We start from the raw sequence: 25,922 nt of genomic DNA on the forward strand, positions 1-25,922 counted from the left end.
GGTCCTTTGGGCTCCTCCTCCATCGCAGTCGGCCTCCCTCCCCTCCCCCACCCCACTCGCCCGCTCGCGGCCTCGGCTGTCAACAGCGAGCTCCCTGCACCCTCACCCCTGTAACCTCGGGGCCCCCGAGGACACGGAGGCCAGGACCCTGCGCGCAGCTGGGCTCGCGCGCCCGGAGACAGCGAGCAGGAAGCAAGGAAGGGCGCTGAACCAGAGCTGGGGCAAGGGCGGCCTCCACTGGAGGCGGAACCAGCCGCAGAGGCGGACGAGGCTTCGAATGACTTAGCACAGAACCGCTGGGAGCAGAGCAGCGAGCCCCCTACCGGTGGGGGTGGGCAAAGCTACACCGACTGGACACCCATCTCCGGGGTAGGGGAAGGGGCGGACTTGAAGGGAAGGTCACTCAAACCACGACACCGGTCTTCCGAGGAAAGCGTGGGCGGAAGCCAGCGAACGAAAACAGACCGAGGAAGGCCTGCCAGGGCTCCCCGAGGTCCGAGAGGGGCACCCACGCTGCTCACGGGCATCCCTGCGCCTCCGGCAGCAGCCTCAGGCAATTCATTGAATCCCCAAGGTCAGGGTGAAGCTTGAGACCCCCCCCCCCGGAGCCCCTCAGGACACGATGCGGCTCCCTCCGCAGAGTCCCACCCAGCCGAGCAAACAGCAGGGGCTGTGAGATTCAGGGGAGAGTGGGGACCCCACCCCAAGCCCGCCCGGGACACAGGCCCATGCCCCGATTGCCAGCCAGGAGGGGCACACATGTATCTTACAGGGGACGGAATACCAAGGAAGGGCTGGAAGAACAGCCCCCCGGGGGCCAGACTGCGACTAAAATAGCGCTCAGTTTAAGAAAACCTGCCCAGAACACTGGATTGCTTCCAGCCTCCACTGTCCCGCCTGTGTCGGCACAAAGCCCCCAAAAGAGGCGAGGCAGACCCCTCCGCCCACTACAAGAGCTGAGGCGCTGAGGGCTGGGGTCGACCGGCCGGCTAAGGTCAGAAGGTGACAGGCTCTGTTTCGTCTTGTGTAGTACCCCACAGTGGAACTTGGGAAAGTCTTGTTGGCTCAGAAGGCCCCAGGACAGGACCCAGAACAAAGTAGGTGCTCAATGAACATCTGGATGGATGGATGGATGGATCTATGGATGGGTGGCTGGCTGGCTGGGTGGGTGGGTAGATACAGATAGGAGGGTTGGCAAATGAATAAATGGATAGGTGGATAGACAGAAGAATGGACAAGAGAATGCAAGAGTGGATGGTCTAGAACCCAAACCAGAGAGGAGAAAAGGCAGCAACCCAGCTTTCCCCACTGCCCCAAAAAGCACAGCACAGGGGCCACGGCCTCTCATTTAATGGCAGCACAGCCTGCGATTTGGTTCCTACAGCAGGGGAGCTGTGGGCACGGCCCAGAGGCCAAGGGCAGGCCCAAGCTGGGGGGCAAGGGGCAAGAGGCTGCAGCCAACGAGGCCAACGAGGCACACTCACACCCCCGCAGCCACAAGTCACCAGAAACTTTGGTTTTTGTTTGTGTTCAAGTTTCTGTCCTCAGGGAAGCCGCCCAGGAGGGAAACCAGGGGGCTGCTTCCCGAGGGGGGCAGGGGCGGGAGGTGGCAGGACGGATGCCAACCAGAGGCAACGCCCAGGTCTCGGGGCCGAAACCCCACAAGCTCCAGAGCCACCGGCAGGAATGACACCAGGAGGCAGGGACCCAGACAGTCCCCCGCTGCCCCAGCAGGGGCCCCGAACCCCACCCCAGGACCCCTCCCAAGCCCTCAGGAGAGGGCAGCATGAGGACAGGGCCCCAGGCCGGGGGAGAGAGAGAAGCAGACAGGGCAGAGAGAGAGGTGCAGAGGCAGGGGACAAGGGCGGCACTCGCCCACTTACGGAGAGCGAACGAGTCAGTGCTGGGCCCCGGCGGGCCTCGTGTCCCATCTAGGAGACGACCCAGATGAGAGTAACCCTGGCAGACCCGGGTCCCACATCTGGGCACGGCAGGTGACGAAGCCCACGGAGCGGGCGGGTGGGACGTCGGGGCAGCGGCCTGTGGTGGCCCCGCGGGGGTCGGTGGGGCTGAGACGGAGGCTCAGTCCCACCGCACCTCGACGGGCGAGAACTTCCAGAGGTCGGGCTGGCCCATGTGCAGTAGGCCGCTGAAGGGCGAGGCGCTCCACTGGAACGGGGGCAGCTGGTCCCACGTGGGGCCACTGGCCGCCACAAGCTGAAAGGCCTTGGCCAGGGCCATGCTGGTCACCTGGGGGCCAGGGCAGAGGCCGCTGAGCACCAGCCCAGGCCGGGCCCCGAGCCGCCCCAATCCGGACGGCCCCGACCCCCAGCCCTAGCTCTGACCCCCACCGCAGCCCAGCGCCGACCCTGCCTCCTGTCCTGCCATCCGCTTTGACCTGAGCCGTCACCACCGCCCTCCCCCTTCCTCCCCAAGCCCACCCCCAGCCCCCAGGCCCAGGGCGGGGCCGTACCTTCACATCTATGCCCCCGTGGGAGCGCTGCTGCAGGGCCTCGAAAGGGTAGGAGCCGTTGGCCGGGTTCAGGTCGGAGCGGGCCGAGATGGCGTTCTCTGCGTTGGCCTGCGGGCTGCACGCTTTGCACAGTGACAGTGGGTCGTGCAGGAAGTCGTTGTACCTGGATGAGGGAAGGGAGGGGGCATCAGTCGCACCGGGAAGAGGGGGCCGAGGAGGGGGCTGAGCTCCCCGTGGCGGCAGAGCCCCCGGGACAAGCCACCCGCCCTCAGGTACCCGCTCCCCCCACCCTCCCCACCCCGCCGCCCGGGCCTCCCTCGCCCCTGCACCTGCGCGCGCCATGCTCAGCGGCTCGTCTCTGCTCAGGCCGCCCCCAACCCCCAGCCGGGCTAGATGCCCCATCCTGCCCCCCTCTGGCACCTCTCGGGGCTCCGCCAGCCCGAGCTCACGCCCACATCGGTGCGCGCGCCTGACGGGCTCCGCGCCCCCCGCGGCCAGGGCGCCCCTGCTCGGTGCGGGTTCTCTGGCACTGGGCACGGTGCCTGGCACGGGGTGGCCCACCCCACAGCTGCCCGGCACCCTCGCCCGGAACAGGACAGCGCCACGGGGCTCCCGCACCCGCGGCTACAGCTGGCCGTCGCCCCGCGGTCCCCGGGCTCGCCGTGAGGGTCACACAAGGGCCAGGAAAGTGCACAGGAAGCCCCCACGGGACTCGGGGCTCCCGCTGCCCCACGCACCGCATAAGCCGGATCATGGAGTCCAAGTCGTGCACCAGCGACTGGTTCCGCCTGAAGATCTGGGCCCGGGGGCTCCTGTCATAGGAGAACCAGTCCCCGTACTGGGCCACGAGGGCCTGCATCCCGCTGGCGTTGAACACGCTCTCAAAGTACCTACGGGGCACAAGGAGGGTCACTCCCGGCCTCTGACCGCGCCGGCTGTGGCCCGGGAGGTGGGGGGGGGGGGGTCACTCCAGAACATGATCACTAACAACCACGACAGGACAGCAACAACATCTTCCGTTGAGGCCGGGGCGGGGGGGGGGGGGGGGTGCGGCTTGGTGAGGTGACCAAGCTGAGGCTCTGCAGTCCCAGAGACATGGGTTCAGATGCCGACTTCGCCACTGAACAGCTGTGGAAGGCACCTCAGGAAAGGCAGGCATTCGCGCAAGGCCTCGGTTTCCTCATCTGTGACATGGGAACAGTGGCCGTGGCTGCCGGGAGGGGGTCGTAAGCGTCAAATCTCTCGTCTGGCAGAGGACAGAGGGCCAAGAGGTTGCGGCTGCGCAGCCTAGTTACAGGACACACGGCGAGGGAGCCACCGCAGGGGTCGGCACCTGAGCCGGGCCAACCCCCACCACCCTGCCGTGGGTGCAGACCTAAGCCCCCAGACCGGCAGGGCTTTTCTGGCCAAAGAAAGGGCAGAGCGGTTTCTCTGCTCCACGGGTTGAAAAGATCACGCACGGAAGACCCCTGGCCAGCCCGGAGAGCTGAGCAAGGGTGAGGCGGGTATGGGGCAGGGGTGGGGACATACGGGATGTTGTAGCTGGCCCAGTAGGTCTTCTGGTAGAGTTCCGAGGTCTTATCGGCCACCACCACCATGCCCCTGGGACCGAGAAGAGAGACGGGGCAAGACCGGTGAGAAAAGGAGCACCTGTGGGCGCTGCCCTGCTCCAGAACCCCTGATGGCTCCCCACTGCCCCGGGGTAGATTGCATCCTGAATCTTCCCCTCTCCCACCTGGCCTTCCTCAGATGCTCGCCTTCCCACACCTTCCCACACACATTCCAGCATGCCTCCAGACCTTTGCCTAGGCAGTTCCCTCTGCCTGGAACACCCTTCCGTCCTTCCCCCAGTACTCACGGGATCTGCTCCAGGACAGTGAGCACCCTGCTCCGAGGGCTGGGCCCGCCGGGGACAAACGCCTTGTAGTCCACGATCATCCACTGGTTGTTGTACCTGCCGTGCCCAAGGAAGGGGGACTGAACACACCCTGGGGCCACCGCCCCAGTGGCCCGCGGAGTAGGGACTCATGGGGTGGGGGTGGGGTGGGGTGGGGGAAGTCCGGCCGTCTGATTGTCACCCTGACGTTGCAGCTTGAACAGGTGTCGTCAGCTCTCATCATACCGTCTGCCTGCTCCAGAGGAATCTATGGCTCCCCAGTGCTTATTGGAACAGAAGTCAATTTTTCTGCCCAACCTTCCAAGGCCCTGCAATGTCCAGCTCCAGTGTCTCTGGCTCACAGGCCCTCATCCGCGCATGTCCCCTTCCTCACACAGCCCTTCCCTGTCCCCAGAGCTCCCCTATTCCAGGTTCTCTTCCTGGCCTCCCTCTTAGAGCCTGTCCCTGGATAGAAGAGCCTGCAGGAGAGGGGCAAAGCCCTTCCTTTCCTGAGCCTCAGTTTCCCTAAATATAAGACAAGGGAGAAGACTTTAAGGCACTTTCCAACTCCAGGAAGAACCATGAGGGCTCTGCGGAGGGTGTGGGGTATGTGGCCCTGGTGCCACGTCAGGTCCCCGGGGGCGTGACTGTTGGGGGGGGGGGTCGGTCCATTTCGGGGATGAGGAGGCCACAGTGCCAGAAGCCCACTCACGTGCCACTGTTGAACTTCTGGAAGATGTCCGCCCAGGCGTCCCCGTCCAGGGCCAAGCGGTTGGCCACGACATTGCGGACCCACTCCAGCACACAGTCCTCGGGCTGCACGTACTTCCACAGGGCCGGGTTCCTGTTGCCGATGGTGGTCTCCAGTGTCACCTGTGGGAGAGCAGAAGGGACGCTGCACTGAGGGGCCACCTGCCTTACGACCGGGGCACGCTGCCACCAAGTGGCAATGCTGCCCCAATCGTGGTCCGCACGCTGGTTATTCACAGCTTTTGGAAACCCCGGGTCCGGGTTTGGGTGCGCGTTCCTCACTGGTTCCTTGGCCGAGCGCCGAGGGGGCTTCACGATCACGCATCCAGCTTTGTCCCGGAGAACAGCCCCCGACAGAGCCCACGGCACTGCTCCTGTGGACCCGTTCTCCCGACCAAGTCGGTCAAATCTTTCCCCAGAGAGACGGCATCCCATTTCTACACCTGGCTTGCAGTTCTGCAGGGCAAGTCGGGGGGCTTGAGGAAAACGCGGCAGGACCTCTGATGCCCCTCTTCACTGAAAGGTAAAGTGAGGCCCGAAACAGCCAGGGGACGTGCCAAAGGTCATGGCTGGTAAGCGGATGGGCCGAGATTCCATCACCGAACTTCCGGCTCTCACACCAATCCGTGATAGCAACGCCCGGGTGGGAACGCCTTCTTCCACTCCTTCCACCCCGTCCCTTCCTTGTCCCTCGCTCTACTGCTCTTAGCACCCAAAGCCACTGCCAGAACTCGGACCGGCGTGGCCCGGAAAGCCCCGGAGGGCGGTTTCCCCTCTCGGGGCAGGGGAGCTCTGAGCCGGGACGGGACAAGGGGAGCCGGCAGACTGGGAGCGGAAAACAGTGCATCTCTGTTCCCACCTCCACCGAACTGACACTCGGCATCTCCTTCCACTGGCGGCTCCCCGTGGCACGAGTGGCACCTGAGACCGTCACGGTGGTCAGGCCTTCAGCGCGTTCAGCAAGCAGCACGTGTACAACACGCAAAGGTTCCTTACGTGGTATTTCGATCAACGCGTTTCAGTACAATTGGTTCCCTTTATGATCCCTTATGTTCTGGCTTGTGCGTTTAAAAACGTTACTCTGAGAAGGGGGTCCACAACCCCCTCGCCTGCCAAAGGCGTTCGTGGCACAGAAACAGTCAAGGACGCTGCTGGAAGGTTAACTGCCTGCCGGGGCACCTGCCAAGGAACTGGGTGAACCCTTCTCAGTTGTCCTTCCCCAGAATGTACCTTCCTTTCCCCACTAGGCCTGCAGCGAGGGGGTCCCCGCCCCCACGACCTGGCCCTCTCGCGCTTCCTTCCACATTTAAGGGAACTAAACCCCATGCTTCTCTCAGAAAGCAGCAGGGAAGGAAGGAGCCCCTCCCCGCCGCCCCCCCCCCCCCACCCCACTCCGGGAACTGGCACCTTCTGCGAGGAGGGTATTATTTTAAAGCAATGTTTTTTCTCCTCCGCATGTTGCAATCTCAGGGCTCAGGAACAGATTTCTAAACGAGTCTGGACCCCGGCCAGGAAAACCGATTAAAAACAACGCATTGGAAACAACATTTATTCAGAAAACCTGGCCGGGCTAGAGGGCGTGTGCGGAAGGCAAGAGGGGAGGCAGCACGAGAAACAGCAAGGTCACGGTGGAGGGAGGGGCGGCGTATGCTAAAGGCACACGAACAAAACCGCAAACGGGCCCCCAAACCAGCGACGGATCGCTGAGGGGGTGATCGCGGAGCAGACAATGTGGAGCCCCGGCAGGGACTGGGGATCGGCAGCCCCGGGGAGAAAGGCGACACGAGAGGGACACTCACCAGCCCGCTGCCCACGATGTAGAAGTCGTCACAGGAGAAGAGGGTGCCAGGGTAGGATGAGAAGACCAGCTTGTTGCCAGGAGCCGGCGGAGAATTCACTGTGGGGGGGGGGGGGGAGAGTAAGCCCAGCGGGGGATAGGGGTGCAGGTCAGATCAGCCCATCCGGGGACCCCTGCGCCCCCGCCCAAGACACAGAGCCTCCAGATGGGGAGCAGCAGCCTCAGGGGGGGCCTCCATCCGTTCTGATGTGTAGCAAACCATGCCTTTGCCGTGTGTGTGTGTGTGTGTGTGTGTGTGTGTGTGCGTCTGTGTGTGCATGTGTAAAAAGGAAAGCCAGTAGCAAAAAAAAAAAAAAAAAAAATAGAGATATATATATATACACACACATTTCTTTAAAAATATATTTCATTTACTAGAACGCTTTGGCTTTCCTTTTTAAGTTTTTTTAGTAACAGTTTAGTTTTGAAAGAGAGAGGGAGAGCAAGGGAGGGGCAGAGGGGGAGGGAGAGAGAGAATCCCAAGCAGGCCCCACGCTCAGCACAGGGCCCGATCTCACCATCGTGACATCATGACCTGAGCCGAAATCGAGTCCGACGCTTGACTGACTGAGCCACCCAGGCACCCCTTGGCATTCCACCCCCCCGTTTTGGTTTTTTTTTTGTTTTTTTTTTTTAGTTGCAAAGACCCATTGTAAAAATGATAATTCAGAGGGCAAAACCCAGAAGTCTGAGCACACGGGCTTTGTTTTTGTTTGTCTTCCAGCTTTACTGAGATACAACCGATGAATTACTGAGATCTAACTGATGAATAAAAGTTGCCTGTATTCACTGTGTGCAGTGTGATGGTCTGATGCACACACACACACACACACACACACACACACACACTGTGAAATGATGCCCACGGTCAAGCTCTGGAGGGCACCCATCACCTCACATAGTTACCATCTCATGTGGGTTAAAGTACTTACAGTCTATTCTCCTACCAAATTTCAAGTGTCCTACCAAATTTCAAGTGTCACGACCCAGTTAACCTCGGATCCCCAGAACGTACTCATCTCAGAACGGAAACTTTGTGCCCTCGGCCAACGTCCCCCTGCTTCACCCTCCCCCCCGCCCCTGTCAACCACTCTTCGACTCTCTGCTTCCACGCTTTAGGATTCTACCTATAAATGAGATCATACAGTATTTGTCTCTCTGTGTCCGATATATTTTACTTCACACAATGCCCTCCAGGTTCGTCCATGTTGTCGAAAGTGGAAGGGATTCCCTTTTCTTTAAGGATTTAACTTCCAAGAGTGCCAAGGTGAAGAGCGTCTAGCCCACGGCAGTACACAGTAGGCCTCCAATCAGGGGGTGTGTATATGAGGTTCTAGAACAGGCAAAACTAATGTAATGGAAAGGCGATCAGGGGTGTGGTTGCCGGAAGGATAACTACAAAGGGCACAAGGACCTTCCTGGGTGACGGAAGTGTTCTCTGCTTTTACTGAGTGGCGGTTACATGATGGCCTGTGTTTGTCAAAACCCATCAATATATATATCCTACACGTGTGTTTAAACTAACCATCAGTAAAGTTAATACAAAAAAAAAAAAAAAAGCTCAGTCCGGGATGTCATTTATGACCCATCAGAATGTCAAAAATGGAAAAAAACCATAACACCCAGTGCTGGCAAGGTTGAGGGGAAAGCTGATACCTCCCAGCCTTGTGGACAAGTGTAAACTGGCCCAGCCACTTTTGGAGGCAGTTTGGCTGTGTGCATCTTGAGACTAAAATGTTTAATTATCCCGTCTTTTAACCTAGTGTTTCTACCTGGGGGCCCACTTGTCTTGCAAACACCAAAGACCTGGAAGTGGCCCAAGTCCTCAACTAAGAACTAGTTTAAAGTTTAACATCCAGCAGTTAGAAGGTGGACTGAACATGGCAATTATCAAAACTTCTCCAAGGCCAGGGGCGTCTGGGTGGCTCAGTCAGTTAAACGTCCGACTTCAGCTCAGGTCACGATCTCGCAGGCTCCGTGCTGACAGCTCAGAGCCTGGAGCTAACCCTAACCCTAACCCCTAACCCCTAACCCTAACCCTAACTTTTTAAAACAAACTTTTTAGGGCAGTGAAACTCTTCTGTATAATACTATAAAGGTGGATACGCATCATCGTGCATTCACCAAAATCCGTACGACCATACTTTTCAGACTGAACTTGAATGTAGGCTAAGGACTTCGGTTGACAGTAACATATGGATATTGCTAGATCAACTGTTAACAAATGCACCACACCAATGCAACATGTTTATAACAGGAGAAAGGAGTGGGAAGGTATATTGGAATGCTCTGTAATAGCCACTCAATTTATCGGTAAACCTAAAGCTTTTCTAAAAAATAAAGACTTCCCAACAGGTGCCATCCTCAATAAATTATATTTAATATAAATAAACAAATTAAATAAATAAAATAAAAATAATAAAAAATAAAGACTTAACCAAAAAAAAAAAGGTTCACACATACACATTATAAAGGCATCCAAAAAAATCTAGACGATCCAAACGAAAGTGGCAACAGGTGTCCTTTTAGGAGGGGTCTGGAATTTGGGAGAAGGGTTTCACGGGAGAGATGTATTTCTTCACCTACATTGCTAGAATTTGTGTCCGCACGAATGTATTCACATGTTACTAGCATAATACAAATCAGTTAAAGCAAATGGGAAAATAAAGTATATTTCAGTCTCGGAAAAAACATAACCAAATAGTCTCCGAAATGATCTCCCAGGGGTCGTGCGGCATTCAAAGTGATTGTGATTCTATGTGAATGTTTTATTGTATTTTCCAATTTTCTGTAACATGTGTATAACTTATGTAGGTTTTTGTTTAAGTAAACTCTGCTCCCAGCGTGGGGCTCGAACTCACGACCCTGAGATCAAGCGTTGCAGGCTCTCCTGACTGAGCCAGCCAGGCGTCCCCTTACGTAGGTTTTTTAAAAAGACATTACAGTGTTCACGGATCTACAGCAACGGAAAGGAGAGACCTATGGCCGCAGGTGACAATATGGATGAGCCCGACAGGCATCACGCTAAGCGGGAGAATTCAGACACAGGCGAGCACATGCCGCGTGTTTCCACTCGCGTGACGTTCAAGATCAGGCAAACCTCGTCTATGCTGTAAGAATCAGATGGAGCTTATGCTGGGGTGAGGCCAAATGTGGGTGCTGCACCCAGGGCCGTTCAAGCCGCAAACATTCCAGCTCTACACGAATGACACGCACACTTCTCTGTATACGTGTCAGTCAATTCAGACATTTACTTGAAATTAACGGGCATTAGGTTGTTTCCAAACCATTATGGTAGTTGACATCCTGGTACCCGGGCTCTGTGCAGGAAGTCGCAATGTTTCTCTAGGGACAGACCCGAGCCAAGAACTGCTGGACCATGGGAGAGACAGATTTTGAATCTTATTAGAGGCCGGCTGGGCTCGTCTTCAAAGAGGCAGCACCAAGCCCCAGTCCCGTAAGCAGAGGAGGAGGGTGTATGTTTCCCCACCGCCTCGCCACCTCCTGGCAACATTTGATTTTTAAGGGTCGCCAAGAGGGAGGCACTGCGAACATGTGACAGTGGCTACCTCGGGGTGGGGGTGGGGGGTTTGCGGCGCTGGGGCCGGGGATTGGTGGGCGGGGAGCCACTCTGGGGCACTTGGGCCTTAGTTGCAAAGTTTTCACATTGGACAGGAAGAACGTACTCGCACGCTCCTCACGCAGCTGAGCATTTGCGCAAATGGCCGTCATTCTTCCTGATCTCGCACCCATACCGTCTGCAGTGGGACCCTCCAATTCCTCACCTCAGACAGCAGGCTCTGCTTCCCCACCTCTCATATCTGAGCGGGTCACTTGACTTGCTTTGAGCAACGGTTTCAATCGGCCTTCAAGAGGCCTTCCACGCTTCCCTGCCCAGATGTCACACGAAGGAGCCTGCGCCGGCCCGGCCGCCCCAACACCCAGCTGACGGCCAAGCCCCAGACGGGCAAATGCGGCCGTCCCACCTCCGCTGACCGCAGAAGCGTCAGGGACCCGGCCACCATCACCCAGGCCTGCCTGGCCCCGGATGACAAAACCACCCGGCTGACCCACGAGCACAAGTAAATGGCTGGGTCTCAAGCTTTGGTTGTTTTACACTGGGGTTGACTTGTTACGCAGCAACAGGTGACTGACACACCTTGTAAAGTACGAACTAAAAGGAAACAGACGTGTTAAAAATGAGACGAACTCTGAGGGCGGCCCCGCGGCGTGCGTGGGGCCGAGGCCCGCACCTTCCGCCCACCCTCCAGCCCGCCCCGCGCGCCCACATGCGCCCACGCGCACAGATACACCCACATCCACCCACCTTGGGGGTCTTCCCGGAACTGGAACCAATACTTCTTGATGATGCGCAGCATGTTCTGGTAGGAGCTCCAGGTGTTGTGGGCGATCAGGAGGTCACTCTGGCCAGGCAACAGCTTGATGAGGGCGGAGCATGAACCAGAGCCCATGACGTGCTTGCTCTTGGTCTTGTTCAGGGCTGGCTCTAGGTCTCCCAGGTCCCCAGCAAGCTGCAACAGGCTGGGCAGGGCCGGGCACCAGAGGGTCACCGTGCCTGCCGGGAGTGCACTTACACACCCCTTTCCCAGAGGAGGAAGCTGAGGCTCTGGAAGGTGAGCTGAGCGGTCCGAGGCCGGGCCAGGCAGCGGCAGAATGGGCACTGGAACCCAGGTCTGTCTGACTATAAGGCGCGGGGCCCTTTCCCCTACCCTGTCCGCTCCGGGGGTGGCACTTACAGGAACCCCAAGGGTTTGATGGTGAACCTCCCAGTCGGAAAGGTCACACTGCTTTCATAGCTGTCCTCCAGACCCTTCAGCTGCAGGAGGGTCAGCCGCACCTGAGGGAGGGGCAGAGGGAGGGTGAGGCGGTGGGAGGGGCGCTGGTCTGGGGATCCAGACAGAGCAGGAGTGGCCCAAGTGCACCCTCATGGCTCCAGCCAGCCCTGACCCCCCTCTTACCCAGCACCCACCCTTCCTGCCATTACTTACTTAATTATATGTCTCTTCCCTGCGCCAACCTAAATCACTCCCACTTAAGAGCCCAGTTCAAAGCCACCTCCTCCAGGAAGCCTCCCAGCCAGCCCTGACCCATTGTCAACTGCTCCCAATTCTGAGTTTAGCTACTGGCTGCGCTGCTGCCTCAGGGCATGTGTCTTGTAACTGACTTCTCCCCATTGTCACTGTCACTGTTCTATAACCAGGGAGATCATCACTGTGTCCCCCGTAGGGCCTTGACCACGCACCTAGCATCTGTAAGATGGATGGACAGAGGGGCAAAAGGCTAAGCTACACAGACAGACAGGCAGGCAGGACTGAAAGATGGATGGGTGGCCACTAAGTTATGTAGAAGGAAAGGAAAGAGAAGCAATCGTCCAGATGGATGGCAGGGTGGACAGAAGGACAGATGTCTAATCAGGTGCATAGACTGGATGGGCAGACAGGACAAGACAGACCCCTTCCTTCATCTATAAATATTCAACAATCCCTTACATATAAAGCACCCACTATGTGCCGGCCCTTGTGCTGGGCACTGGGAGTATTTTGGTGAACAAAGTAGATGTGATCCCTGCCTGTCCTCACGGGCAGTGGAAGACAGACCCTGAGTCCCTCACTAGAGCACCACAGGGAAGTGTGAGGACCGGACAGAGGTGAGGGGTGGGGGGCGAGCCGGGCAGAGGAAGTGCTCTTGGCAGAAGGAGCAGCGGGCCACAAGCCCTGAGGGAAGAGGAGGGTTCAAGGAACCAGGAGGTCAGGGAGGCTGGAGCACAGAGCGTGGTCAGCAAGAGACGAAGCTGGGGACAGAGAAGGTGCAAAAGGTGTGTGGGCATGATCCCCAGGGAACAGGGCAGCCCCTGGCAAGATTTAAGATGGGGAGAGAGGGCAGGCATGAAGGAGCTACAGAGGGACAGACTCACACTGACAGGTGCTTCAAGGACCGATGGCCAGGGAGAAGGTGAGGAATAAAGCAGACAGGGTGGCTGGTCAGACAGACAGCTGGGCAAGTGAATGGGAGGGGGCGGGGCGTAGGGGGGAAGTGTGCAGATGGGTAGGCGGTGCACAGGGACACAGACAGACAACCCAATGGGGCACATCAATGGCGGGAAGGGTGGGGCTATAATGGGTGGGGGTAACAGATGGGTGACAGGAAGAGAGTGAAAGATGGGATAAGCTTGTGGGTGGTAAATGTGTGGACAAACTAGACATACAGAGGGCGGGGTGGGAGGGAAGGATGAATGGAAGATGGACAGATGGGTAGACAGGTGAAAGGGAGAGAAGGAAGGATCGAGGGAAAAGGAAGACAGAAGGTCGGGAGGGAAGTATGGCGGGAGGGACGACTGGATGGCTGGATGGAGAAGTGGCTGGTGGGTGGGTAGATGGGTGGATGGATGGATGGATGGGCAGGTGGATGGGTAAACGGATGGGTGGGTGGGTAGGTGGTGGGGAGATGGCTGGGAGGGAGGGAAGGAAAGAGGAAGGCCTGACTGATGGAGGGAAGGATGAAGGAGAGAGTGAGGGGAAAGGGCCGGCGAAGAGGGGTGGGAGGCCGGCGGGCAGAGCAACAGCACCCACAGCCGAGTCAGGTCCCCAAAGCAGCCCCGCCCACCGCCCCGCCCAATGGGCACGGGGGCCACGCCCACCTGATGCCAATAAGCAGAGCCCTTGTTCCGCTGCATCTGCTCCTGCATCCACTCCAGGTTGGTCTCCAGGAAGTTCTTGAGCTTCTCGCAGTAACCGACTTCGTACTCGAAGGGGCCACAGTAATTCACCACCGTGTTCACCCAGTGCATATAGATGAGCTGCGGGGCGGACGAGGTGGGCGCGGGCCGGGGTGGCGCAGCCGGGCTGCTCCCCTCGAGGAGGACCCAGCCGGCCCCCCACTCGGGCTCCGATGCCTCGCCCCCACCCCAGCCTCCAAAGAGCCGAGGCGCCCTGGGAGGCCCCCTCCGCACCTTTCTCTCCTCCCCCCACCCCGCTCTCGTCCCTTCGGGGGCCCAGAGCCTCTGGCTGCCTCCCTCCTTTGAAAGCCTCCGCCGTTCAAAGTCTGTTCAGACTGTGCCTCTGAACAGCCTCAGACGCCCAGTCTACGTCCCCATTCAGTCAGCTACTGTTTACGCACCTACTGTGTCCCCATCCTAAGCCCCGAGGACACAGCAAGGAACTCACAACCGACATGTGGGCAAGAGAACACGTGCCCGTTCAACCGGCCCTCAGAGGCCCTCCACACCCCCGATGCTCTGATGTCACACGAGCAAGCCTGGGCCACCTTCCTGGGAGGTTAAAGACCACGCCGCCCCATCACCCCCGCTGGCAGACAGCCCATCCCCAGGCACAGGAATGAGGCCATTCTAGGTCACCCGGCTGCCCCGGCTGACCTGTCAGCTGACTGCAGAAGCCCGGGGGAGGCCGGCCAAGATCAGCCAGACCTGACCTGGAATCCCAAATCCACCCAGTGACATTCCAGCAGGGGGAGGGAAGTCCCCTAACTTGCAGCGCGACGGAGAAGTGGCCGGTTGCCCGTAGCCAGCACTGACAGCACTCTGCGTGACCCAACACGGTCGAACCCCACGGCAACTCCGTAAAGAAAACGCTACCGTGAGCATCCCTACTTCGTAGCTGCAGAAACCGAGGCACAGGCGTGCGAGGACCTTACCCGAGGTCCTCTAGGTAATGAATCAAAGAGTCAAGACTCGAACCAGGGGAAGGTGTAGATGGACCCCCACTCTGCGTTCATCTCCCTGAAACACCCTCACATTCTACTCAGCCCTCGAGGCCTCGGTAAGATGCCACCTCGACCATGCAGCCTTCCCCTACTTCCAGAAGCATTTGCCAAGCGCCTGGCCTACACCAATCTCTGGCCTGGGTGCAGGGGACACGGCCTGGGATAGGACGCAGTGGCCAGTCACGGGAAGCCCCCCGGGCCAGTAGGGGAGGCAGCAGAACCTCTGGGCAGACAGAGGCGGGTCTGAGTGCTGGCTTCCCTGCTGATGGGCTGTGTGACCCTGGGTGAGTAATCTCCCCTCTCTGGGCCTCGGTGCGGTGTGCAGGATCAGGGAGAGAACGCAGGCAAAGCCCCGGGCACACGTGTTGGGGATTCCTTACAGGGGAGCCCTGTGGCCCTGCCCCGGCGCTCCTGGCAGGCTACGGGCCCCCCGAGAGATGGAATCAGGTCTCGTTCACCACCGAGCGCCCCAAGCAGCACAGGCCCGACCCAGCGTCTGAGCAGCCCTCTGGGCATCGGGATCCCAGGAGGGCGTCCCAAAGTGCTGCTGGGGTATCACGACGAGGAGTGTGAGTTTCATAAAGGAGTGTCCCACTGCGTGCCGTCGTCTGTCCCATGCTCTTCCCTCTCGCCCCCGAGGACCTGGGCGCAGCTCGGCGGCTCACTCCTTATCAAGGCCCTGTCATCGGCTCCCTGCCACTGTAGCACCATCTGGGCACTCACGCGCCAGGGGCGTTCGGCTGTTGCCACCTTAAGGCAGTTCTGAGCCCCTCAAGCGCGTCCTCGGGTCGCCCCGGGCACACCCGATGACGGGGGGCCGCTGGAACCCCCGGGCGTGGGCGGCCTCTGCTCTTTACTGCCCAATGATCTTCCAAAGCGGGCTTCACGCCTCCACCCGCGCGGGGGGCAGGGGGAATGGCTGTCACTCCATAGCCTCACCTACTTGTGACACGGGCTGACTTCCGAAATTTATGAGAGCCCTTTCACAGCGCCCCAAATCAAGTAAAGCAGATTAGTAGGTATGTTGCCTGGGGATTCATCACATGAAGTACAAGTAGGTCACCAGAAGTAAGAGAGGGGAGATAATTCGGGTGTCCGTCCACGGGCGAACAAATGAATGAAATGGGCTCTATCCACACGATACAGTATCACGTGGCCACAAGAAGGAGCGAGGCTCGATATACTTTAGAACGTGGATGCGTCTTGAAAACATGATGCCGCGTAAAAGGAGCCAGACACAGGCGACCACTCGTTCATATGAAACCTCGCTAACAACACGCGAATCTACACAGGAGGTAGATGAAAGGTTGCCCGGGGCTGGGGTGAGGGAGAGAAGGGAGGTAGGGGCACGGGGTTTCTTTCTGGGGCGATGAGAATGCTCTGGAATTAGGGGTGACGGTTGCACAACCCCGTGACTAGACTAAAAACCACTGAATTGTGCATTTTAAAACAGTGACTTTTACGGCATGTGAATTCTATCCCCCGTATAAGTGAATGCATGAATGGAAGTCACATTTAGGGTGACGGGTGCCTCTGGGGGCGGGGGCTGGGCCTCAAAGGTATCAGTAACAGCCTTAGGTTTTAGTCTGGATGTTCGTTGGATCGTTGTGCTTCGTGACTGGGGACACGTTACGTATATTTTATACGCATCAAAGGGTACCTGGCGTTAAGTTTTCCGAGAACGCACGTGAGCCCCTGCTCCCCAGTTAGGTGGAGGGCTGGGGGCAGAGGCAGGGGAGCCCCCTCTGCACACGCCTCACCTCAGAGCCCTTCAAAGCTCCCTGGGGGACACACTGGGTGGGACGGGAGGCAGGAGCCCCGGGTCCCCCCCTCCACGCCCCCCCGATCCGGTCTTACCTCCTCAGACACGGCGGCCTCCACCACGCCCGCCGCGTAGGCCTGCAGGCTGTCGTTATAGCGGCCGTTCGTGCGCAGCTCCAGAAAGGCCCATCTAGACGGGGAGGAGAGGGGACACCTGGTCAGCGCGGGGACAGATGCAAAGCCAGCCCCCGGCTGGGCACACGGCCATCTCTAGCGGTAAACCCTGAAACACACAGTGAGGAACGGCCATTCACGCGAATGTCCATCAAGAGGAGTGCTGGGTCAAAGGGCACATGTTTTTTTCACTTCAATAAACACTGACAAACATCCGTCCCCCGCAAAGCCGTACCAATCCACGTCCCACCCCCCACAATCACGTCAGCCAGCGTCCGGTGAGGGCTTCCCCTGTGCCAGACGCTGTTCCAGTCACTTCTTTTTTTTTTTTTTTTTTTTTTAACGTTTATTTATGTTTTGGGGACAGAGAGAGACAGAGCATGAACGGGGGAGGGGCAGAGAGAGAGGGAGATACAGAATCGGAAGCAGGCTCCAGGCTCCGAGCCGTCAGCCCAGAGCCTGACGCCGGGCTCGAACTCACGGACCGCGAGATCGTGACCTGGCTGAAGTCGGACGCTTAACCGACTGAGCCACCCAGGCGCCCCTGTTCTAGTCACTTCTTATGTACGAACTCATTTATCCTCGCGACCCTCCTACAACCCTACCAGGTCGGCATGGTTACCCCCACCCCCCATCACACAAGAGAAGGAAATTAAGGCACAGAGTTATGTCACTTCTGCGGGAGCCTCTGCTACTGCCCTCGCCCCCCGTATCTGTGCCCTCTGCTGTGCGACTTTGTGGTCCCTCCCATCAACGGCCAAGCGCTTCCTCGCCCCATTGATTTGGGCTCGGTCACATCACAGGACTTGCTTTGGCCAACAGAACATGGGTGGAAATGACCGTGTGCCAGTTATAAGATCAGCCCTCAAGAGGCCTCCTTTGGGGCGCCCAGGTGGCTCAGTCGGTTGAGCGTCCGACTTCGACTCAGGTCATGATCTCACGGTTCGTGAGTTCGAGCCCCGCGTCGGGCTCTGATGCTGATAGTTCAGAGCCTGGGGCCTGCTTCGGATTCTGCGTCTCCCTCTCTCTCTCTCTCCCCCTCCCCAGCTCCTACTCTGGTTCTATCTCTTTCTCAAAAATAAATAACATTTAGGGGCGCCTGGGTGGCGCAGTCGGTTGAGCGTCCGACTTCAGCCAGGTCACGATCTCGCGGTCCGGGAGTTCGAGCCCCGCGTCGGGCTCTGGGCTGATGGCTCAGAGCCTGGAGCCTGTTTCCGATTCTGTGTCTCCCTCTCTCTCTGCCCCTCCCCCGTTCATGCTCTGTCTCTCTCTGTCCCCAAAAAAATAAATAAACGTTGAAAAAAAAAATTAAAAAAAAAAAATAATAAAAAAAATAAATAAATGTTGAAAAAAAAAATTAAAAAAATAAATAAATAAATAACATTTAAAAAAAAAAAAAAAAGAAGAAGGAGGAGGCCTCCTTGGTTTCTACTCGCCCTCCTGTGCCTCTGTTATTGACTTGAGAACATGCCCCAGCCAGCCCGCCGCTCCCAGAAACATGGAGCGGACCAGGTCCGCAGACCCACAGCGTGAAACAGAGCCGGCAAAGGGCAGAACCGAAATTCAATTCCAGGCAGGCTGGCTCCCATTCCCCCTGGGAAGCAGCATTTCCAAACTCTGATGTGCATCCGTGTCGCTAAAAGACCTTGTTCAGAAGCAGATTCTGATCAGGAGGTCTGGGGCAGGGCCCGAGGCCCCGTGTTTCTAACTAACAGGCTGCCTCGTCACAAGGTACACACTCCTGGCTGGGAATGATTCCTATCAATCTTTTCCACCTTTGCTCGGGCAATGGTCGAAAAATTCCATCGTGTTGTTTTCATTGTAATCCTTTCCTCGATTAAATTGCACTTGTCTTTACATTTTTATTGGTCATTTGTAGCTCTTTGGTTCACACGCTTTACTCTTTTCTCCCTTGTGTTTATCTTTGCTTATTGATCTGCGAAATTCTCTATGTCCACATTAGCCCTCCGCTTGTCACTAACACTGAAAATATGTTTGCATTTTCATTGATTTTTCGCTTTTGTTTTTGCCACACAGAGGTTTTCGTGTGTGTGCGGCCAAATCTATCCATCTTTTCCCGTGTGGTTCCGGATTTCATCCTTGCTCCAAGGACACCAAACTATTCACCCAGGTGACTTCTGTACCTAGGGGAGAAACGCTGGTTAAGGCGATTCCTGCGAAGCAAATGAGGGCTACGGGAAGGCACTAATGAGAGTGTGAGACAAAACAGGGCACAGCCAGGCTCAGCCGGAACAGCCTCATGGGGAGGCGGCTAAAAAGCCCCCGGAAGGGGTCCAGGCCCGGAACAGCTCAGCCCCAGAGAGGGCTCTGGAGAGGAAAAGACGATCAAAATGTGCACGCCTGATACTTTGGGCAAGCAAGCCTCGTTGAGAGCCTACTGGGTACCAGGCGCCAAGAAATGAATGACAAGCAGGCTCGGCCTTCCAAAGGCCAATGCAGGGGAGGGGGGGGGAGGGGTCGGCATGTAAACAGGTAATGACATAACAGGGAGACTGCTCTGATGGGAAGAGAGTGCCATGTGCTGACGAGATGTCAGAGGCAACGTTAAAAAAAAAAAAAAAATTAGGGGAGCCTGGGTGGGTCAGTCGGTTAAGCGTCTGACTGTCAGTTTCAGCTCAGGACATGATCTCATGGCTTCATGAGTTCAAGCCCAGCGTTGGGCTCTGTGCTGACAGTGCGGGGTCTGCTTGGGATTCTCTCTCTCTCTCTCTCTCTCTCTCTCTCTCTCTCTCTCCCCCTACCCCTCCCCCGCTCATGCTGTCTCTGTCTCTCTCAAACTAAACAAATAAACCTTAAAAAAAAATTTTTTTAATTAGAGAAGCGCAATTGGTGGTCTGTGTGAAAGCGTTTTACACACACACACACACACACACACGGGCGCGCGCACATACCTATGCTTATACATAGGCATACATACTTAGGCCTATTTATGCACAGAAAGTTCTGGAAGAAAGAGCTAACCCTGGTTATCTCTGGGGCTATATTTTTACTTCATGCATCCTGTCTTAACTTTCTAGACTGCTGGGATTTTTACCACAAGAATTGCTTGTATAATAATTAATTACCTGTCTAATACAATTAACTACTTGCATAATAATTCCAAAAACTTAAAAGAGAACGGAACCGAGGAAGAAGCAGCAGGAAGCGATAGCCCCACCACCCTCCCCCCCCATCTCCTGGTGTGCGGCCTCATTCCAAAGGGCAACTGAGGTGACTCCATTTAGGTGGGTTGTATTCACTTTGCTCAGAAAACCCAGGTTGATGGGTTTCCGCCTATTTCCAGAACACTTTGCATGGAGGGAGTTCCCACTCAAGGGGCTTTGTTCTAAGTCAGCAGATTTCAGGGCTGGAGCCCCTGAGGCTGATCTCTGAGGATCCCTCTGTTGCCACAGGCCCTGGGCCTAATCAAATGATTTTTTTTTTAATATGTATTTGTTTAGGGGGGGGGGGGGGGCGGGCAGGGAGAAAAGGAGACAGAGAATCCCCAGCAGGCTCGGTGATGTCAGCCCGAGCCCATTGTAGGCTTCACCTCACGGACTGTGAGACCAGGACCTAAGCGGAAATCGAGGGTCGGCCTCTTAACCGACTGGGCCACCCGGGCACCCACCAAATGATTTCTTTTCCAAGGTTGTCACCACAGAGATGAGGCAGGCGAAGGGGCCCAAATGTCTCTGACAGACACTCGGCCTCATACTACACGTCCTTGCCCTTCCAGCCCCAGCTTCCCCATCTGTAAAACGGGGAAGCTTGAATTTGGGCAGACGGCCTCTAGGTTCCCTGTTGTGCTGACCACTTTGCCAAACTCTACCCCGATCCCCGGTCAAGAGAAAACCACTGACAAGAGCATTTCTGAAGCTTAATGTACCCATTAGACTGCTCTCTAGTAAAGAACACGTCCTTGGGGCGCCTGGGTGGCGCAGTCGGTTAAGCGTCCGACTTCAGCCAGGTCACGCTCTCGCGGTCCGGGAGTTCGAGCCCCGCGTCGGGCTCTGGGCGGATGGCTCAGAGCCTGGAGCCTGTTTCCGATTCTGTGTCTCCCTCTCTCTCTGCCCCTCCCCCGTTCATGCTCTGTCTCTCTCTGTCCCAAAAATAAATAAATGTTGAAAAAAAAAAAATTAAAAAAAAAAAAAAAAGAACACGTCCTTTCTGCTTATTTGGCTCTAAAAGAGCTGATCTGTTAGGAGATAAAACTGACAGAGGTCAATAAATGCTTCTCTGTTTTGTTCTTAATGCACTCCTTCAACAAAAATAAAAAGTTGGCACACTGATCTGTTCCCTCCGGGTTTTTTTTTGTTTTTTCTGTAAAGTCTATGGGCCACACTGTGATTTTACGCTGTCGGTGCCTAATGCCTGACGATTCCAGGGTCTAAAGAGGCCACGTTTGAGAAAAACCAGCCCATTCCTGTGAGATGAGCTGGGGGTCACAAATCTCCCCTGGTCACCACGCCCTGCTTTGGGGTATAGGGTACCCTGGGCACCCTCGGTATGTAGGCCACCCTACCTCATCTGGGGCTATCACTCCTTCCTCATTCTCGATGGAATATGATTATCTTTTCTGACTTCCAAGAACAGTTGGATGGTATTTATCCACTTCACAAGCTTCTGCTTGTTGGCTGGTGGATTTGGGCTGGTTCTCTGCCTCTTAACAGGTTAATTCCCTCTTATTGGTATTCTCTTCCTTTCCTGACTCCAAGGTGATCTGTGATTTGTATCAAGCAGCTGGTTGACAGAGGGGGGGCGTCAAGGAAGGGGGAAAAGGTAAGGCTGGAGGGTTCAGCCTCCCCAGCACCAAGGTCAGAGCCAAACTGGCGAAGGCTCTGCCTCCTGGGGCAGCTCAGATGCCCACGCACCCAATCCTAACTGTTCCAGGCTTCACGAGGAGTATCGGTCCAAGGTCAGATACGGCACAACTGAGAGAGGGCAGACTATGTGGGAAGAGGAAATGGAATTTAGCCGAACAATCCTGTGGCGAAATCTGGGGGACAGAAGGAGGAGAGATCCCGAGTACAGGTAAACAAAAGACGAGTCAAATTCCTGGCCTCCATCCTTGGAAAAATGAGACAGTCACCCACAACTCGGCGGTTCTGCTGATCGGGGGACTAGGAAACCCCACATGTAGTTCGTCTCACCTCTGAGTTCTAAGAGGTTGTTCTGAAGGGCCTCAGTTTCCCTGCTTCTGAAACAGTTCTCCCTACATCATGGTCCCAAGTGCTAAATGGGAAGACTGGACCGAAAGGATGCTGGAAAGGGGAGGTGAGAGCGAGAAGTACAGAAGAGACCTGGCCTCTTGCCTTAGGCCTCAGTTTCCCCAACTATAAAATGGGGCAGAGGGCACCTGCTCCTTTCTTTCACTCATTCCTTCTTTCAGTAAACAGAGGTGCTTTCTGTGACCCCACTGAATTCCCCCCCCCCCTTCCTTTCAGAGGAAGGAATGGGTTCAGAGAGGTGAAGGGATTTACCCTTCACAGAGCAAAGGTCGCAGAGCAAAGGAGCTGGGCCTGAAAGACCTTTCCATCCGGCACAATCAAGGAAGTCCTCTCTCCACGTCTGTTTTCCAGAATTCAGAGCAACACAGCCCAGTGGGGGCCTCCTGAAGACAAAGCCCCCGCCCTATGCGGGGCCTCCCCTCTGTGCCTCCTTCCTCGCCAGCATTCAGGCAGAGATTTGTCAGGCCCTCTTGGCTTTGTTAGGGCCCAAAACACGTATGAGTCAGCAGAGAAAGTGTAACCAGATTCCAGAGTCACAGAGCCACAGAGCCCTAGTTCCTGCCATAGACTCTAGCCCACCCTGTGGCCTCCTCTCCCTGGGAGGCTTCCCAGATTAGCCCCACCCGCTGTGTCTGCAGCAAATCCTTCCTCACTATGTCCCCTCTGTCTACCAGATACCCTCCCAAGTCCCACAAAGCACCAGAATGGGGGTGTCTCCCACGTTCTGTATCTCCCCAACACCTGCAGGAATTAATGCATGCCAGCAAAGTGGATGGGGGCAGTGGGAGGGCAGTAGAGGGGAACTTAGGGTTCACTAGGATCCCCAACACAGCCTTGATCCAGGGCCTGAGCCCTGCTGACAAGGCTTTTAGGCAATTCTCCCCCGCCCACGGGCTCCGGTTTCCCTCCTGGCACTGTCTGCCTCCCCACTGAATCGGGACCCTCACCTTGCTCAGCTCTGTGTCCCCAAAGCCAAGTACATCAGGTGAGTGAATGAATGAATGAATGGGCACAAGCCCTGGTACAGGGCCTGAGAGGGTACCACTCAACCTCCCGGTGGAGCACATCCAAAATCTGAATCACAGAAATGGGAGCCCAGACAAGCAAGGGAGTCAGAACGACAGCCGGGGTCCCAGCGATAAGGACAGCAATCGTGACTACCAAGGACCGAGCACTTGGCTCCATACTATCTGGCCAAGCAAGAGAGGACCAGGAGAGAGGAGAGAGGATCAGGAGAGAGGACCGGGAGAGAGGATCAGGAGAGCCCAAGCAAACATACTATCTGGGTCTATGTGAATTTAGGGACCTCGCGCTTTTCCCACTGGCCTACAATCTAGGCTCAGTCCCGCTGCCCTGGTTCTAGAACAGAGGCAGGAAGCTGGCACCCATGGGGTAAGCCACCACAACCAAGGAAGTGAGATGAGAGTTTCTCTCTTGAAGAGCTATCACCAGCCTTCGGGCCCAAGATGGGGGGGGGGGGGGGGGCGGCGCTCGGCGGACCTGATCCAGATGGAGTCACTGGGGCCTGGGTGGCAGGGATCTGGTCTCTAGGGTAACAGAGGTACTGTCACCTTTGGCTCAAGGCCAGGGACTGGTCCCCATGAGCTGAGAGATGCTGCATTAGCCCCAGGGATCCGGTCCGGATGGCTGTGCTGCAGTCTCAGGGGCGGGAAAAGTGACCCTCGGGGAGACAGGGGCCCGGTTCTAGGGGCGGGCGAGAGGCCCGGTGTCCATGCAACCCCCTCCCTCAGCGGGTCCCGCGCGGAGTCGGACCAACCCTCACCCGGTCTCGCGGATGGCGTTGGTGAGGTTGGCCCAGGCCACGGCGTCAGGGTGGCGGCCATCCACCAGTCGGAGCTGGCCGGTCTCGGCGTCCAGGAGCACCGAGCGGCTGCGGGAGGCGGGTGGGACCGGCCCGTCGGGCCCCCACTGGCGCCCCGAGATCGGGATCGCGCCCGTCAGGCCGCTCAGGAACAGCCCGACCAGCAGGGCCAGCACCAGGGCCAGCGCCAGGGCCCGCGTCAGCGCCCGGGCCAGGCGGCCGCCGGGGGAGCCGTACATCGGGGCCACCATGACGGCGCGGACCGGGGCACCGCAGCCCGGCTCACGTGACTGCACTCGGCGGCGGAGGGCTAGGCCGGCGCAGGCGGGGAGAAGGCGGAGCGCGGCGGGAGGCGGGGCTTGGACGAGCTCTTCCGGGGTGGGCGGGGCCCGTCTTAAAGGGCCCCGGCGCCCCTGTCCCCCTAAGCCAACTGCCTCGCTCGCTTTGCCCCCTGTTTATCTTTCAAATTGTCAAACCTTGAGAAAAGGTGCAAGCGTGGCAAATACCCGTGTGCCTGCCATCTATGGCTAATATTTTGTTCTATGTACTTATCTGACCCAGGATCCACTCCTCCCACCATACACAGACACAAACTCCTAAATGATGAGAACGTGATGTAAATAACAAAACCAGAAGTGGTGAAAAAAATATGGGTGAATTCCTCCATAGCTTGTGTGTGGGGGCGGGGGGGGGGGGAGGAAGGCCTTCCAACTATGACTTAAAATCCAGATGTGATAAAAGATCAATACATTTGAGTACATAAAATCTTCTGTAACTTTTCCACGTGGAAAACGCCGTAAGCAAAGTCAAAAGCTAACTGACAGAGAAAATACGTGCAACATATGTTATAGATAAAGGCTAATATCATTAATGTATGAAGAACTCTTTAAATGTGAAAGGGGGAAAATGTGGAAACCAGATAGAAAAATGGACAAAAATGTGAACAATTGATGAAAAAAGATGTACAAATGATCCTTAAACTTATGAAAAATGCTCACTTCATTGGCCATAAGAGACACCCAAATTATAGCTACATTGAGGATAAAATTTCAATAAAATATACACCAGAAGTTTTGAGTGCGTGTAAAAACTGGGGAGATCAGAATAAGGTCTGTGATTTAGTGAAAAGTGATGTGTTCATGTCAAATTCCGGGCGCTGATCATTGCACTTTGGTTATGTGGCACGTTATCCTTGGGAGAAGCCGGATAAGCTGTACTACTTTTCAAAAAAACTTAAAAAAAAAACTACTTCTCACCCTTCAGATTAGAAAAACATGAAGAAGCTTGACAGCTTACCCTCTTGATGACTCTGGGGAAATAGACATGCCTACTTTGCTGGTAGATGTGTTAAATGGAGGGAAATAGGTAATGTCTCAAAAAACTTCACTTGGTTTACCTTCTGACCCAGCAATTCCACTTCTAAATATCTATGCATAAGGTTGTTCACTGCAGCCTTGTTCATAATTTTAAAATATTGGAAACACCTGGGACTCCTGGGTGGCTCAGTCACTTAGGCATCCGACTCTTGATTTTGGCTCAGGTCATGATGTCAAGTTTCATTAGATCGAGCACCACATCAAGCTCTGCGCTGACTGTAGGGAGCTTGCCCGGGATTCTCACTCTCTCTCTGCCTCTACCCCTACCACCCCCACCCCCACCCCTGCCCCCGCCATGCATGCAGGCCCTTTCTCTCTCAAAATAAATAATAAACTTAAAAAAATATTGGAAACACCCTAACGCCCATACACATTAAATTCATTTAGTAACTGGATCAGCTCCAAGATGAAGTACTATGCAGCTGTAAAAAAAAAAAAAAAAGAATAAGGAAATTTTCTATAGATTACTAACACATAGTGTTCATTGAAAAAAAACAAAGTGTGAAAAAGTGTATGTAATATGCGGTCTTTTGTGTAAGAAAGAAGGGCAAATAACATTTACTTGAAGCTTCTAATTTTTGCAAAAGAAACACAGGAGGGATAAACTGAAAACTAATGAAATTAGTTTCCCAAGGAAGTAGGTGAGAAACGAGTGGAAGGGTTAGGACAGAGAATGACATGTCTGTGAAGACAACTTTTTGTAGTTTTTTGTTTTTTTTTAATTCCAATAAAACAAAAATACAGTGTTCTCTTTTTACATAGTTTTGACTTTGGGAAATGTGTTGATATTTTGTGTACTTTAAAAAAATCCAAGTCTGGGGCGCCTGGGTGGCTCAGTTGGTTGAGCGCCAACTTCGGCTCGGGTCATGATCTCACAGTTCGTGA

At 55.9% G+C, this 25,922-nt stretch overlaps 1 protein-coding gene across 1 annotated transcript; it reads right to left on the reverse strand.

Moving 5' to 3' along the window:
- Window positions 1-1,332: 1,332 nt before the first annotated feature.
- On the reverse strand, window positions 1,333-23,963 carry PLBD2 (phospholipase B domain containing 2). The gene is made up of 12 exons (XM_040443809.1): window positions 23,623-23,963; window positions 16,534-16,627; window positions 13,595-13,753; window positions 11,694-11,794; window positions 11,264-11,478; window positions 6,899-6,996; window positions 5,062-5,222; window positions 4,332-4,427; window positions 4,004-4,075; window positions 3,211-3,363; window positions 2,474-2,636; window positions 1,333-2,250 (listed from the first exon to the last, which is right to left on the reverse strand). The coding sequence occupies exons 1-12, from the start codon at window positions 23,910-23,912 to the stop codon at window positions 2,083-2,085; spliced, it is 1,770 nt and encodes a 589-aa protein (XP_040299743.1). The 5' UTR covers window positions 23,913-23,963; the 3' UTR covers window positions 1,333-2,082.
- Window positions 23,964-25,922: the final 1,959 nt, after the last annotated feature.

The sequence above is a fragment of the Herpailurus yagouaroundi genome, unplaced genomic scaffold (assembly GCF_014898765.1).
Source record: "Herpailurus yagouaroundi ecotype Mexico unplaced genomic scaffold, PumYag 191, whole genome shotgun sequence".
Taxonomy (NCBI): Eukaryota; Metazoa; Chordata; class Mammalia; order Carnivora; family Felidae; genus Herpailurus; species Herpailurus yagouaroundi.

What these genes read in the sequence shown, in the direction of transcription:
- PLBD2 (XM_040443809.1), bottom strand. Translation starts at nt 23,912, where the DNA reads ATGGTGGCCCCGATGTACGGCTCCCCCGGCGGCCGCCTGGCCCGGGCG. An exon ending in ATCAAACCCTTGGGGTTCCT is followed by an intron (nt 11,479 to 11,693) that starts GTAAGTGCCACC and finishes GGCCCTGCCCAG; the next exon opens with CCTGTTGCAGCTTGCTGGGG. An exon ending in ACTGTCCTGGAGCAGATCCC is followed by an intron (nt 4,076 to 4,331) that starts GTGAGTACTGGG and finishes TCTCGGTCCCAG; the next exon opens with GGGCATGGTGGTGGTGGCCG.